This window comes from Erithacus rubecula, assembly GCF_903797595.1.
Source record: "Erithacus rubecula genome assembly, chromosome: 12".
In the NCBI taxonomy this organism is placed as follows: domain Eukaryota; kingdom Metazoa; phylum Chordata; class Aves; order Passeriformes; family Muscicapidae; genus Erithacus; species Erithacus rubecula.
In genome coordinates, this window is record NC_136664.1 from 8,644,321 (window position 1) to 8,660,625 (window position 16,305).

The 16,305-nt window shown below is 39.1% G+C and overlaps 1 protein-coding gene and 1 long non-coding RNA gene across 5 annotated transcripts in view; one reads left to right on the plus strand and one right to left on the minus strand.

Annotated features, from left to right (window-relative positions):
* Nucleotides 1-3,895: 3,895 nt before the first annotated feature.
* On the minus strand, nucleotides 3,896-8,644 carry LOC306807221. Of its 2 annotated transcripts, none has more exons than XR_013775665.1 (3): nucleotides 8,519-8,644; nucleotides 6,288-6,335; nucleotides 3,896-4,004 (listed from the first exon to the last, which is right to left on the minus strand). It is a non-coding gene; the product is annotated as an uncharacterized lncRNA (long non-coding RNA). The 2 variants fall into 2 exon arrangements; XR_013775666.1 differs by lacking the exon at nucleotides 8,519-8,644 and adding an exon at nucleotides 6,426-7,921.
* SLC7A6 (solute carrier family 7 member 6) overlaps nucleotides 8,508-16,305 on the plus strand; it is a 29,535-nt gene continuing 21,737 nt past the window's right edge. The window contains exons 1-3 of one of the 3 annotated variants that reach the window (XM_079316563.1): nucleotides 8,508-8,648; nucleotides 8,745-8,838; nucleotides 14,344-14,907. In XM_079316563.1, coding sequence (XP_079172689.1) covers nucleotides 14,385-14,907 — 523 coding nt within the window. In that variant the 5' untranslated portion in view covers nucleotides 8,508-8,648; nucleotides 8,745-8,838; nucleotides 14,344-14,384. Of the gene's footprint in view, nucleotides 8,649-8,744; nucleotides 8,874-12,404; nucleotides 13,813-14,343; nucleotides 14,908-16,305 lie in introns of those variants that run through there. The other 2 variants (XM_079316562.1, XM_079316564.1) reach the window with 2 other exon arrangements.

Below are 16,305 nucleotides of genomic sequence, written 5' to 3' on the forward strand. Positions count from 1 at the left end.
GCTGATAAAACTGTGTGTGTTTGGTCTGGCAAACAGGAGATGAAGGGCACACTAAAGAGTCTGGAGCACTGAACATGCAGTGAGGAAAGAGAGCACATGGTCTGTTCTTGTGCTTTGTCATTCTGGACTGACTTTCAAGCAGGAGCTTGAAGAAAATTTAAAGGCCATCATGAGGACAGGCTCCTTCCCCATACCCAGAGAAATCAGCAATATTCACAGAGCTTTCTTTTACCTGATCAAGAGTTCTTTAGCTGACAAAATTCATGCAAACAGCAATGATTTACTAAACCTTCTCCCTCAGCCTGTTCAATTTATTTATGCAAGTTATAAACATTTGAAATTATTTAAGGGAAAAACAAACGTGTTTTTGCTTGGAGCTAAATAGCATGAATATTTATAACTGCCCTGTAACTCAATCACTAACACAATTCCACTAACACTTACCTGTGAAGTCATGAGCCTGTTAGCAGGTCAGCTGTCAGGACAATGGAATAGAGATAACTTGACTTAAAGAGCCCTGGAGACTATTTCCACCCTTTACAGTTGCTATGAATTCTTAAAAGAAAATAAGGCTCTCTTACATTTTTTCTTCTCAGCAGATCATGGTTGATCATCTTCTCTCAAATGTTTCCATTTTTATTAAAATGCAATCTTTATCAAGCAAGATTTCTGTCAGTCCATTAAACGTTTGCTGGGAGACCTACTTCACATTCATGTATTTTCTTTCCTCTTTTCACATGAAACCACAGGAACATTAAAAAAGAACTCCTTATGACATATAATGTTAAAATTCAAACAAAATAACAGAAAAAAAATTAGGTCGTTACTCATGCTGAACGGGTATGACCTCGCACAGAAATTAGATTGTTTTTCTGATAGACTGCATGTCACAGACAGGTTTTATTAAACACTATGAGACTAGAAGATTTACAATCTAATAAGTACTTCAACTCAGGGAGGCTTTCTGCAAAACAAGGCTTTGCTCTGCTCTCCTCCCTTCTGCTTTGACTCCTGCAGAGCTGGTTTCAAATGCAGTCTGGCAACTCTGGCAAAAACTTTTCTCTCCACTGCAATCGATCATATGCTGGTATTCAAACCCACAGATTTATTTGTTTAAAGAAAACTCTCACTTAGATAGAGAATTCATGAAATGTACAAGAGAGAAGAGATTTGGATGCTGTTTTATATTATGTCTTTCTAATCTAAAATTGCATTTAATTTTTTACAAGATATATAATAGTATTTTAACTCCTCAGCTGCTGCATTTTGATGTGTTTGGTAAGAATATTTCCCTGTATTCCACTTACTAGCATATTAATATAGCAATTTAATTAATTCTTAAAATCAGAGAAGCATTTAGATCGAAAAGACATTTAAGAACAATGAGTCTAACCGTAAACCTAATACTGTCAAGTCCACTGCATTCTTAGCTAGTCTGACACTATTTATTTTGGTTTAAATCTCATGGTAACTGTCAGCCTCTTTGCCCAAATAGACCCCATCAGTGAAAGCTGTCATTTCTTGTTCAGTGTTCTTTATGTCCATCTTCAGTAGCAAGAGAAGAAGCACCTGTCCTTTGGCCAGGCTCTCCTGCTTGAAACAGTGCAAATTAACTGCACCAGTTACTGTGCACAGACACAGCTGCAGAGGGAAAGGAGCACTCCAGATTTGACACTTCAAGATATGCTTGGGCATGTAGACTGGGTTTTTCTTGTTTGTTTTTATAGCTGGCTATTTAATCACAGATGTTTTTCTTGGACAAAGGAAACAAAATAAAAGGCAACCATCAGAATTTCCCAGCTGTAATTTTACTGTATGCTATACATTGGATTTAACTCCAGCAGCATGCAATGTAGCTGCCTCAAAATTGTTTCAGTACAACCACCTAATCTAAAAAATCTAATAATAAAATTTGTGCTTTTCAGTAAGGACAAATACAGAGTTTTTCATGTAGTGTGACACTGAGCAACCTACATGACCAAGTGACAGATGTGCAGGGTGAGGACACTTGCAGGACTCCAACCATAACATTTGTTGCACAAGATGACACTATGACCCATCTTAACAAATAACTTGGCCAGCTCCTATAGTTTCAACATAAGTTGAGGTCTTCCACATTTTCCCATAGTAGTGACACTGAGGTAAAAATAACTCCCTGACCTCCAGAGTGTAATATGACACGGGAGGTTTAGTTTCCTTTATCCTCCTGCCTAAGCTCTAACACTAAAGCCCAACTGTTTGCTCTCACTTCACCAATTCTCCCATACTCATGTAAAAGTAAAGACAATAATGTCACCAACGTCACCAATAAGTGATCATGTGTCATTAAAAAATGTTACTGGTATTCAGAAGGTTCATAGCCTGTGGGATTTCAACCAAGAAAAAATAGTACTAAAAAACCGAGCAGTAAACTTTAACAAAAGTAAATACTTTCTTCAGGAACTAAAGTATACCCGTAAGTGTCTGAAGCACAGCTTTCAGTGTTTTCAAAAGTTTGATTTATGGCACTTCACAGTATGTGACTGGGAAGCTGAAAAGGCTTTTCATAGTTCTGGGGATCTTGCATAACTTGGGAAACTCTTGGTAGTTCTTAATTAGTCCACTACGATTTGCTCTGTGGGACACTGCACACACCAAGTAATCAAGAGCCAAGTGGGGAACAAAGGAGCAAAGTGCAAAACACTCACCCAAAATAGCCTGCTGAGAAATAATTTCTAAAAGTTAGCAAAGTAAACCATCATTTTAATTTTAGGGCTGGATGCCTTCTAATAAAGCAAAGAATAGATTTGAAAGTGGAACAACTATGCTGGCAGAAAAAAGACTAAATGCATTAGTAGGTCTATCCTATTTACTGCAAAGGCAAATGGACTAGCAATAAATCTCTACTCTTAAAGACTCTTTTAGCATTGAGATATTATAAATCTCAATTATTAAGGTGTACTTTTAAATAGTGAGACATCCTGAAAATCTTCCTCATGGAATGTGTAATCTTGGGCAAGAACTTAAGTGAAAACTTCAAAGTTGTTCTGATCTTATATTTGTGCAACAACACGGTTTTCTTTCTTTTACAAAGCTTGTTAATTAGAACTTATTTGTCACTCTTACCACATGCACACAAGTCTGTTCTCCTTAGAGGCAAAATGTATGAGATCAACATGCATTGGCATATTTGATTAGCACACACTGTGTAGAATCCACACAGAAAAGTATTTGAAATTATTTTTGGAAAACTTTACTTTTAAAGGCAACCTAAACTTGGATCAAATGCAATTACAGTGTCCCTCAGAAGTCTGAATGTTTAGGCAATTAAAGTTGTCCTTACTTATGTTCATCCAACAACTGTTCCTACACTGTAAAGTATTGTGTTATTATAAGTTCTCTAAATAAAATAGCAGAAAACTTCTATTAAAGGTCCAAGTTTATTTGTATTGTACAAGTGTTTCAGGGTAATTCAGTAATTAAGAGAAAAGTAACAGGAGTGCACAGAAAGCAAAGATGGAAGAGTGGGATCAGCACTGATGGGGCTGTATGTAACATGCTGCTTTCAAAGTGCCTCTGCTAAGGAACATCTGGTTGTATTTAAATGGCAAAGTTTGGACTCAGCACGATAATACAAACAAAATGATGACATTGGCTTCAGCCTCTAGTAACCAGCTGCTTGCAAAAAGTGTCAATGTAACTACTGCCGAGTAAGATCAGAGTCTTGTAAGTTCCACATTCCTGCTTCTAATCAGAGAGAGAGAGAGACAGGTACCACAAGTATATCAACAAAGGACTGATAATAATATAGGGGAATCTATAACAGAAAGCAATTTCACTGCTTTGAAGAAAGTCTGAGCAGTTGTATTAGAAGGCCAGAGTTGCTTTAGATAAAAGAACAACCCTTTAAACTGTCTTTAAACAGTCTCATCCAGAAGAAATTTATTTAAATGCTGTTGAATTGGCTTACAAACATTATAACTAAGAACTTCATAATCTTCAATCATAGTACCCTGATTTGGGACCTGAAACAAGAAAAAAATACTTACTCTTAAGATGCTATTTTTTGCAGCTACAAATCCTCCTCAGTTTGTTTTTATACATAATCACTTTTAATAGCCTTCAAAATAGACATGGACAAACAGCATTACCTTTAAAAATCCCTGCAGTGTTATAAGACTTGTGAAACAATGATTTTAACTCCCGTGATGTTTCCAGGAAAACGAAGACTGTGATTAACTCACTCTCTTTAATAAGAAGCCAGATGATCATGAGATTAATTCAACACAGATAAGACAATTTGTATAATCAAAGGGTAGGGTCTAAAGCTGAATGATTTAGTTATCTAAAACATTAAGTCAAACCATCTGCTTTAAAACAAGTATATGTACAAAGACTACTTTTTCCAAATAACCCCCCAAATTTTACCAGGAAAAACTTGATGTACTGCACATTCTCCTTGCAATACAGAAGATTACATGAGCAAGAGAAATGTAAAATTAAAATATAAAGTTTGTGACATTAATCAAAATAGTGATAAAAGAGTCCTGGAGACCTTTGAAGTTTACCTGAAGATGGGGATATTTTTGCTGCTGTTTCTTTGCCCTCCTAGCAAAAGTAACATTTGAAAACTTCTCCAAGTTTTAGAAGATATCTATTCCCACTTCTGCTTTGCAGCATGCACAGCACTGAACAGAAATGGCTTGCAATAACGTGCAACAAAGATATGTGTAAGCAAATAATAAATTTTGGTGAGAGTAGATAAGGCAGTGAAAAGAAAAAGATACCTGAAAGGCAACAGAAACCAGATAGGACAAATAAAATTAAAAGATGGGATATCAAAGATTATTTTACAATCTGTCTTAAAAAAACATCAGTATGGGGAAGCTAAGCTTTCCAAAAGAAGGACTAATGTTAATCTTCAAAGTATTTAAATAACTGCAGTTGGACAAGACAGAGACATCCCACAGTTTCTGTTCCTTAAAGAGATATTTTCTACTCCCCCTTCCTCTGCTCCTAGCTTACTCTACATTTGTACTTTTGTGATTATGATACTTAAGATCCAGCCTTTGTAGATGTATTGTTTTCTGCCAGCTTAGTGAGCAGAACTGCCTCACTGGCTGGGCAAGTGCCAGCCCCAGAAATGCTGAAGGCTACTGGAGTAGGGGAAGGTTATAGAAGCCTAAACTTAGACCTTTCCCTTTAATTGCATAGCACATTGGTGGTTGTAGTCACTCACATCTGTACCTGCTTAAACCAGCTACCACAGAAATTTGTATGATGGAAAGATGAAGGTAAAAAAAAGGGCAAAGGATCAGTGAATTTGTTTTTGTAAATAAAGTCACCCAGCTTTAACCAAAGAAAAGAAACAGGTGCACTTCCATTTATTTTTTAACTGATTCTGTCTCCTGAAATACATGGTTGATACTGTGTTTGTTGTTTGAAATTATTAAGGTTGAAAAACTACCAAAAATAATCTCTGCTTTTAAGTACTTATAAAAATTTGCATTTGGTGGATCTGGCTAAACTCCCAGATTTACTGTCCTGAATAATTTCATGACCTCTGTGAATAACTCCTGTGTCCACAGAATGTACACTTCAAAATAAACATCAAAGTGGTCCCAGAACTCATTCTGTATGGTAGAATACCAGAAGGAGCCAGCATAAACCATGAAACACATGACTGGAAGCAATATTTCCATCCTAAGTTCCAAGCTGCAGTGAGTACTACTTACATTTACACAGCACCCCTTCAGTGCTGACCTTAAGGAGCTCAGTGCACGCTCATTCTTTCATTAATTAAATGCATGAGCAACACATTCTTGGGGGACTTATGCTGTAAGGATATGCTTAAACTCACCAGAATGAACATGTGAACAAGCACAAAGCTGATGTATAAGGTTCCAAATTCCCTTAGATATAATAGCAATTTTTGTTATATTGGTTTTGCCATGTTCTAAAACCATTAATGAATATCGTGTGGATTTGATCTCCTGTAATCTGATGCTATTTCAATTTGGTTTGCTCAGGAGTATTTAATCGGTTTTTTCTTCAAGCTTTTTGAGTTGAATTACATTTTCTAAGATGCATCTAAGTGGCAGTATTAGTCAGACACAAAAAGCAGATAGGGAAAAACTCACAGACTTAACCAAAACTCCTCTGGCTTTGCTGTCATTAGCTGAAGGAGATAAGATCTTAACTTGATTAAATTAGTATCAGATAAAACCCTAGTGGAAACAAAATCTTTTTAAGCTGTTTTTGTCTGCTAGCATTTAGAGAATACACACTTCTGTATAAACATTACTTACCAGTGGCTATTTATGGAGCATCAGGGAAGAGCCATAAAATAATGTAATCTGTAACAAGAGAAGAAATAAAGGAGTCCAGACTTACATTTCACTTCCATAGTAAAATGGAAAAAGCCATTTATAAAATATGAACCTTACCAAAATGAACAAAAATATCTACCTGGACGATTATTCTGAGGTTTGCTTCTGCTAGCTTGCAAACATTTCAGAAGCATGGTCTAGCCTTATGATCTCTCATACCAATGTCTACAGTGTTTTAAGTTCTCATAATTCAGGTGGTGAACTTTTATTTTTAAACCCTCAAATGGGCACTTTTTCTAATAAATATTTTTCAAAGTTTAAAATTAAAATATTCTCTATACTTCCAGTATATGCCTAATAATTAGTTTCCTCTGCCTTGTTAGTTTTCATCTATTTCTTGTTCCTAAAGGCAATTTTATAATTAGTTCACATTTTATATATCCCTTTTGAGTAGTGAATGCTGTCTACAGTAGATTCAATCACGAGAGCATTTGAAATGCAGTCTAGCAACAACTGAAATCAGCTGCATCTTTTACATTCACACTCAATCCACTTTTTGATTAATGTGTGAGACAACTGCTGCAAATACCCATCTACCTGAAAATCCTGTACTATAGATCACAGGCAACCAGCACATTTGTAGAATGACTAAACACTATTACCACCTAATGACTGCTTTATGTTTCATATTATCTTTGCAACAACCATCACTTTCATATTGTAAGGATTTGATTATATTCTGCAGATGTCATCTATGTTTTTATCTTCTGTCAGTGCTGTGTAAGTGGCTTCAAAACAAAGAAGTCGCCTATCAGGGCTGTTAAGCTCCCAGAAGGCAGCAGACTGGTTTTGTTTGCTGCTTTGCAACACTGCCAGTAGCTTTAGCAGGTAATAGATTTAGTATAGTTTGTGCTTGACAAAAACCAAACAAAGAGTTGAGACAAAACATAATTAAAGAGCTGAGATGATCAGGCTCCTGCCAATGAGGGTTTACTTTGCTATAGTGCTTTATAGATCAGAAATAAAGTCTAACGTAATTATCTTCTTCATGTGCACTTAAAAAGCCAACTTTTAACAAAAAAAAAAACCCATACTTGCTTAATTTGTTTTTATCCAAACACAATGTCATGAATATCTGGAGATATAGATGAGCACAGCAGTTGCTTGGTAGCCCGATTGTCTCTGTGACAACGAAGGAAAACAACTCCTTGATAAAACACACAACCTTTGAGAGAGGAAGCAGAATGGAAATCAGAAATGCAAGCCTTGTGGCAATAGAATTAGACTCCACTATTGCATTTACTAGCACATTTATGGGTATTACAGTGCATAGTTTGCCTTTGCCTATTTTTTTATGGCCTTATGATTTTTATTTGCCCCTAAGATTTTTACCCTCTTGAAAAACTTCATCTCTGGCTTATCTGTGTCAGATGGTAGATAATAACCTTGGACCAGGGAATGGAGGAGTAATTAAATTGTTTAGAGTGAGATTATCATGCCTCCTGAGCCCTGCTGTCTTTTGAGGCACTGACCTTCCCTTTGCCTCGCAGGGAGCAGCAAAAAGGCAATAAAAGAACATTAAGAAGGGGCTGCGGCCCGGGGTTCATTGGCTTTGATAGGTTAAAAATATTAATCTGTTAGAGGAAGACAAGAAAGCTTTCATTAGACCCCAGAGAGATCTGCTGAATGGCCAATTCCTTACTGTTACACACAGGCACCATGGGGCACTTTTAATCCCGATTCTGGTCAGTCCATTACATGTGTTTTAACGGAGCCAAATTTTGGGTGTAGCTAAGCCCCTCTTGGAGGCTGGAATACACCAATGGTACCGTTCTATTTTCTTTTCCTTATCTCCTATGAACGGCGTATAGCACCTATGCAGTGGACACCCAAAATATCACCAGATTTTCGTGTTTCCACCCTCTCAGGACCCTCAGATCTTTCAGGTGTAACTCATGCGGGTGTAACTCATGCGGATGTGACTTTGTGCAGCGCGCCCGCGGCTTCACGAGAGCTCCGTGCGGCCGAGGCGATGAGGGAGCGCGGGGCGAGGCAGGGCCCCGGCCCGGCCCGGGGAAGGCGCCGTGCCTGTCCCTGCGGGAGAGCCGTACTGTCAGCTAGGGCTCCTCTCCGTCCTGCCCTCCCGGGGCAGCGGGAGGCTGCTGGTGCCCCGCTCCGGCGGGACAGGCGGCGGCGGCGGCTCTCCTCACCCCGCGGTAGCGGAGGGGCCGGCGCGAACGCCGCGGGGCAGGGGGCAGCTCCGGCCCTGCAAACACCTCCCTGCGCACCAGCGGGTGCCGCACAGTCCCGCGCAACCCCCGCGGAGCCGGGGGGCTCCCGGCGGCTTCTCCCTCGGGGAGCCCAGGCGGGAGGTAGCGGCTGCGCGCCGCCGGCAGAGGCGGGAGGGAGGCGGGGACGGGGGCGATGGGCGGGCAGGCCGCGGCGGTGCCGGCCCGGGGGGCGGGGCGGAGGGGCCGCCATCGGTGTCGGGTGGCAACGGGCGGGAGCATCCCGAGACAGCTCCGCGGCAGCGGAGGAAACGCGGTTCCGGCAGGCGCAGCCCGGGTGAGGTTTCGGCTTCCTTCCGCGCTCTCCTTTTGCTCCCTTCACCTTGAGGGAAGGCGGGCTGGGAGCGGCCTCAGCGCAGGCACTGCTGGCGGCAGCGCTCGCCTTGCTGAGCATCTGGGGCGGCGGCTTTGGCAACCCGGGCTGCTGCAAGTGCGCGGTGCTGGCAAGATAAATGCCGTATGTGTTTCTGTATTGTTTTTAAAAGGCGCCCAGACTCTGACAGCCCTCTTCTGAGGCGAGTGCCTGCAGCCACTTCCTTCCCGGGGCTGTCCGCAAGGCTCGCAATCTGTGTGAACCTCGCTTATTTTCTAAGGAGAAAGAGGGTCCCCGCCGCCCGTGGGGAGCGGAGCGGCCTGGCAGAGCAGTGACAGCTCTGCGGATGATCCCCCGGCCGCCGCCACAGCCCCGGGTCCCGCTTATGGCGACTCGGGGTGGCTTTGGGAAGCCACGTGTGCTTTAGGGCTTTTCGGTGCTGGGTGCAGGTACTGCTCTGCTAGCGAGCCCTGGCACGGCACTGAACTGGGTTTGTGAGACCCTCAGGTCAGCGCACCTTTGCTTGCTGGAGTTCAGCGGTGATTTTCATTGTTTTATGTGTTTTTCAGTGTATTAACTGCTATCTGATCAGTGCCACCTAAAGAGTACACATGGGTGTAGCATGTGCCTTTTGGCGTAATTTCCCCCCTTTTTAGGAGGTTTCTGCTTTTCTGCTCCAGCATGAAAAATAAGGTGAATTACTTTAACAAACTGTTGTTCCTTCTGTCTTTATCTGGGCCTTGTATAAAATTCACCAGATGTTCCTCTCACTGCAGCAGCTTCGTGCTCTCCCAGCCTAAATCAAGACTGATCAAAGAGCTTACTTCTGTTTGTTTCCTTGGAAATACGAAAATATTGCTTACTACCCTCTGATAAACTATCAAGTTAAAAAAACTGTCATAGTAACTTCTCTTTCATGCTTTTTTACTTGACAAACATACCTTGTCCTTTTTTTAAAAAAAACGAATGCTACAACTAATGCTATTTGATAAAAAGTTTGTTGATAGGATTTTTTTTTATTGTGCTGAAGACGGTGGGTTTGTATATGCAGGCACAAAAGAGCTGGTTGAACAGATCACATCTTTACTGGGAATTGTTTTTGTTGCACAGGCTTCCTGTCTGTTAAGCATATATGTGGTATATATATATTGTTCTCTCACCAGAAAAAACATCCCCTAGACAAGCTGTGAGCCTTTCCCATGTAAATGTTCAGACTGTGAGGTGCCTAAATATATACATTGCAATGTATAATAAGTGTTTCTGAGACTTTCAGCCTTTGCTGTGTTGGTGCCTGGAGACTTTGATGCTGTTTGCCTACAAAGAGCAATCTTGAATCTTGCTCGTAGGGCCAGTCATTATGTTCAGAAATAGGAGTTTTACATCTGGTATATGTGAATAGCCAAAGTGTGTATGTAAAGCTGTGCAACAATGAGAATTGTTTTATGCAATCAAGAACTAAACAAGACAGAAGCAAGAACACCAGAAATCTTTGCTGATGAGTGGGTATTGTATAAAAGCACAGCAAACACAGTAAATGTTTAGCAATTTGGTACTTCACCTTGGTCATAAATCACTAGCAGGTTCATCCCAGGTCGAGCAACTGGTGTCTGTTCTGCTCAGTGGGAGAAAGGGGATCTTGACAGATGGTTCCTCTTTCCCTCCCCTTAAAGAAGGGCTACCCTGTAATGCAGTATTGGTACATTGCTAATTGCATGTTAACCTGCCATCAGCTCCTCTGGTACCTGGTTGCAATATGATAGGTCTTACCAAAAGATATATTTTGATGAAACAGTGAAATGATCACTGGCTTCAGATAACTGCTCTGGTTTCTTATCATAACTTTCTATCAATAGCAGTCATTTCAGTGAAAAAAAAAAATCTACATATATCAGCAAAATGACTCTTCACATCTGCAGTGATCAGCAAAAAAAAAAGTTGAAGACACTGTTGCACAAGGGTGAGTGATGAGGAAATCCATATGTTGGTTTAGCTTGTGTGAAGGCAGAACCCTGCATTAGACACTCGTGTCTGACTTTGACAGTGTTAGAGATTGTTCTGATAGTATTTTTAGCTGCAGTATATTAGGATTATTGTGTATTAAAACTGTATACTGTTTGTCTCTGGTTCTCCTCCAAGTCTCTCTTCTGTTTCCACTGAAATAATGATCTTGTGGCAGAATCATGGGTTTTAACATTTGTGTTTTTTCGCTGACATAGCTCCAGTTTTCTCTAGTCTCTGCTTGCCCTCTTCCTTGGTAAGTTTTTTTTCCAGTTGGTCAAAGCTGCAGATTCTGATTTCACTTAAAATTAAGTGAACTACTTGAAAGAAAAAACCTGCCAGAGTTTTGTCAGAGGTGGTATAACTCATCACGTGACTCAGGCAAATAAGCAATTCCTGCCCTGAAGGCTTTAAAAGGCACATAAAACAAACAAGACTAGAGAACAGAATGAAGTATCCAATCTTCAGTGAGCTGTTGTACACACCTTCAAAGCAAATCATAGCTGTTATCATATTCCCAAAATGGGGAATAACAAAAGCAGGCTCGGAGGGAAAGAAGGAGAACTGGGGGACAAAACAAGCTAGGTTGAGAGATACTGTGGTTGTTCTTTCCTGGGTGGAGATAGTAGGGCAAAAAACAGTCAAGGTCATCAGTAACAAAACTCTATAAAACTGCAGTCATGTGCTGCTAATTGAGGTGGAGGCACTTGAACGCAGGTAATTAAATGCCCCTCTGAACTCCAGACCATGAGGTAAATCATGGTTTCTGTTTGTGCAAAACTGGCTCTGCATTAACACACCAGGTTTGATGTTATTTGAATTTTTCAATTGACTTAGATCATCAAAATGCATGAGTATTCCAAGTAATGTGTGAATGCTTCTGATCAGTTTATACTTTGGAGGGTGTTCAGATGGAAATAGGAATGATGATTAGGATATTTAAGTTAGGCATCATAAAGCTGTGCAGTTACCACCAAAACAGTGTTTTACATTTGTGATCAGCTCTTAACGTATTTATGCAGTTTTGTCCTTTTGCAGTAAGGGCTGAAAATGAACAGGGCATGTTTTCAAATGGCAGTTGGATGTCATAATAGTAGCTGTAGTATTCTTGTTCCTTCCGTTGACATTTGTTCAGGGTGAATTGCCTTCTGAAAAACATTTGCAGCTAGTGTCCTGTCCCAAGTTCTTTTCATAGAAATGGAAAGACTTAGTTTGGAATTGAATGATATTTTTATACAAGTGTCGCAAGTGTTCTTTAAAATCCACTTCTTACAGGCAAATTAATCATGAAAACATCTGCTTTGATTATTTGTTCTGCTGTTTTGCAGAGCTTTCTGATGATTGCATCATATTTATAATTGATTAATGATTGTGTGCAATTGCAGATAATAACTTCCTCTTGTAAAGCAAACAAATAATGTTGTGAATTTTTAGAGCACACATATTTTTGGAGACTTAGCTCTACTACCCCATGAACAAAATTAATTTGACTGCAAATGAATTTGGCACAAGATAGATGGAAGAGTAAATAAAAAGAGAAACAGGTAAAAACTGGTGTGATAAATTTACTTTGCTTTTCCTTTGCATTTTGCTGACATTCATCTGTAGAAACTGTGGGGATGCCTCTCTTCTAGTAAATTTAATTTTGTTGGAGGTGTCTCATAATACTCAAGCTTTTAAGTTCTAAAATGGCAGTTATTAGTTTCTGGAAGTTTGAAAAATTTTTTTCTAATTATAAGTGTGAAATTTGATGTCTTCTGATGCATCTGTAATACTAGATGTTGTCTCGTATAAATGACAAAACGTGTGTTTAGTAATTAAGCATCTTTAAAGTGTTTATTTGGAGTATGGAGGGGAAAATAAATCAGAAGGAATCCTACTAAACAGATTGAGGATCTCCCTTTGTGTTATTTAAAAGAACACAGTCTCTAAAGATTCATGAGTTGGAGATGAGTGATGTAATATTTTTTGATAAAAATTTTTTACTTTATTTCAGTAGAGGTTATTTTTTAATTTATTGTAAATAATCTTTATAATTTTCACATTTTCATTCTAGTTCAGGAATGTCAGGTCAGATTTTCTGTGCTTTAGTATACAGGTGTTTGCTTTATGATAAAGAAGGAGTATTCACTCCAGAAAGGTGTGCCTGCAAGAGCTTGTATGTTCATATGTTACAAGATGCACAGGTAGTTTGGGTGACTGCATATTGACCTTTCAAAATTCCCATGTTCAGGTTCTTTGTTCTTTCAGTTGACAAGTTTGTTGCAGTTAGAAAATCTTTTGTAAAAAGTTTTACAAGAAGCGTTTTGTAGTGTTACCTCCAAAAAAAGCACAAAATCCACCCCACACTGGATTAGCTGCTTTATTCTAATTGACCCAGATTTTCAGTTTTTCTCTATTCTATAGTAAATGGCTGAAGTATACACTAAAGGTTTAATCAGGGGCATGGCAAATGAATAGTTGTGAAATTAATTCTGATAGATATGTAGGACCTATTCTTTGTGCAGGTGATAAGATAGTAATCTTAAATTTGTGTTAAATTATTCTAATGGATCTTATTTAGAATTATCAATGTCTTCTTGAGTTAAGAGGTTTTATTAGTAGTAACTTGCTTTTGGAAGGCATGGCAGCATTTCCTGGAGACTTGGGAAGAAGGTGGCTCTTTTCCAGTCTGTCAGTTCTGAAGCAGACGAAAGACGTTAATTTCTATGTCCTTAGATACAAATACAACTTAATTAAATACAACTGCTGATGGAGCAATTTGGATTGAAACTGCTTAGAGTTTTTATGTACAGTCTGTACTTCCAGATAACTGAGTCAGGAGGCAGTGAGATCTGGAAACAGCTCTGGGGAGGGAGCAAACTGTGGTGTCAGAAGTCAAGGGCTGGCTCAAGGGCATTGTGGAGTGACTACCTGTGCCTATAGCCCTTAGCAAAAGCCCTCCTGCACTGATAACATTACTAGATCACTCACAAATTACCTGTGTAAGCACAGTAATTGCATTGGTATTTTTAGTATTGCAATACATCTGTGTTCATGCTTAGAACTTCCATCTTAGTCTTGTGGTGCTTAATGTTTCTATAGCATCTCATTGTTCTTCTTTCTGTTCTTCTGGTCTTCTCAAGATAAGATTCCTTTAATTATGTCTTCCCTATAGTTTTGTTTGTTTGTTTTCCTAATGGTAGAAGTTCCTCTCTCATCCTGAGTTAAATAGGAATTTGTCTCTTGGTTTGTCTGTGTTGGTTCTGCTGTTTAACTATGCATGAATTTGACTTCGTGTAAAAAAAAAACCAAAAAACAAACATGAAGCAACAAAAGGAAATAACTTAATTCATGCTTGTAAATCATGGGGTAAAAATGTGGAAAGAAGATTTTGCAAGGAAGTCATGGGATAAAAAAATTTATAATGATTTCAGCTGTCTATATTTTGTTTTAGATTGTGATTTGGAGTCGTGGAGAATTCACAGTCTTTCCACAATGGCAGAAAGGACAGATTTTACAAAATCACAAATTTCACTGGCTGAATACAGCCCCGTCAAGAAATCAGAAAGGACAGATGGAAGTAGAAAGAAGGATGGAGAAGAAAATACATTGCAACTGAAGAAAGAAATATCTTTAATAAATGGGATAAGCCTTATAGTAGGCAACATGATTGGTTCAGGTATCTTTGTCTCTCCCAAAGGAGTTCTCATCTACAGCAAATCTTATGGATTGTCTTTAATAATTTGGGCAATTGGAGGGGTATTTTCAGTTTTTGGAGCTCTCTGCTATGCTGAACTTGGAACCACTATTACAAAGTCAGGAGCCAGCTATGCATACATCTTGGAGTCTTTTGGGAGCTTCATTGCTTTTATTCGTTTGTGGACCTCACTCCTAATTGTTGAACCAACTAGTCAGGCAATCATTGCCATCACCTTTGCTAACTACCTAGTTCAACCTTTCTTCCCTACCTGTGACCCTCCGTATATGGCTTGTCGTCTCTTAGCAGCTGCTTGTGAATGTAAGTATTTCTTGAAATTTACTATGGTAAGTTTTTATTCAGGGTATGTTTCATTAAAGCATCTTACCCACACTCAGAGTTGTTGCATGCTGCATCTGCAATGATTTGAGTTACAGTGGGGAAAAGAACAATTCCAGCACATCAGTAACTTGCAGGTGTACAGTCAGTGAATTAGTATATTCTCACTTGGAAGAAGAAAAAGGTGTTGAATTCTTCCAAGCTTACTTCCCTGGCAAAAATGGGTGTAAAGAGTTTTTTCCCTTGAGAGAGGTATTTTAGATCAAACCTCAGCATACTCTTGGTGTGGTGTCAAGAGCTATTGCAGAATGGCTCTTATGCTATAAATTTTGGTGTAATTTGGTTTGCATGTCTCAACCAAACCAATGTTTGGTTTTAATGTCTCAACGATTACATGGTTCAGTTACTACTCTGGTTTCAAAAAATCGTTCATTCAAGATTATTCTTTATACTTAGGATTAACTGTAACATCAGTACAGCAGTATGTGTGGTAAAGCTGTTTTGAAAAGTGGAAATTTTGCATGCATATAAACTATTGAAATACTTGTATTCATATTGCCAGCTCTGTTGGTCAATACAGAGGAACATCTGCCCACAAACTAGCACTGTTCTGCTGTATCAAAAGAATGATTGAATCATGTGTATCTTATTTAATTTTAGGTGTTTCCTATTAAAAGTGTTTATATACATATTTAGCATTTCCAGTAAACAGTGAAAACTGTATTTCATCAAGTCTGTAGGACAATGCTTTGTGATTTACTGATCCATAGCAGTGTGCTCTGGAGCCTGTCACCTGTATTGACATGATTTGGTATCAAAAAGCTAACAAGAACTTGGACTCTTTTGCTGCCAACAATATGTTGCAAGGATATCTGCTGCTTCTAGCTGGCTCCTTTTTGAGGCATATTTTGGAAGAGCTCTTATTGGAGTTGTCTAAAAAGGATAAGAAAAGGGAAACAACAGAGCAGTAGCATGTGCTTCAGATATTTGACCTCAGTATGATGATTGCAGCTTCTTCTTCCATTTTTGTTATTTTTTACTGTTGTGAAAGCATTAACATGCTGGTTGAGGTCGAGGTAGTGGGGAAAGTAATCACAAACTTCTTCCAGGAAATGTCAGTTTAATCAGTTCTGTTCCCTCCTTCCTTCCAAATGAGTGAAGGGCCTGTAATGTCACGTTCACATTCCTTAAACAGATATTGTCCCAAGATATCTTGGCACAAATTCAAGAGTGTGGGAGAATCTGCTCTTCCATTTAAGGTATGCCCTCACTCTGAGGACAGTTAGCCCTTATAAAAAGGAGTTTATTAAAAAGCAAGAAATTAAGACAAAGTTATTCAATTAAAATTATTATATAGCAGGTATAGAATAATACTGATGT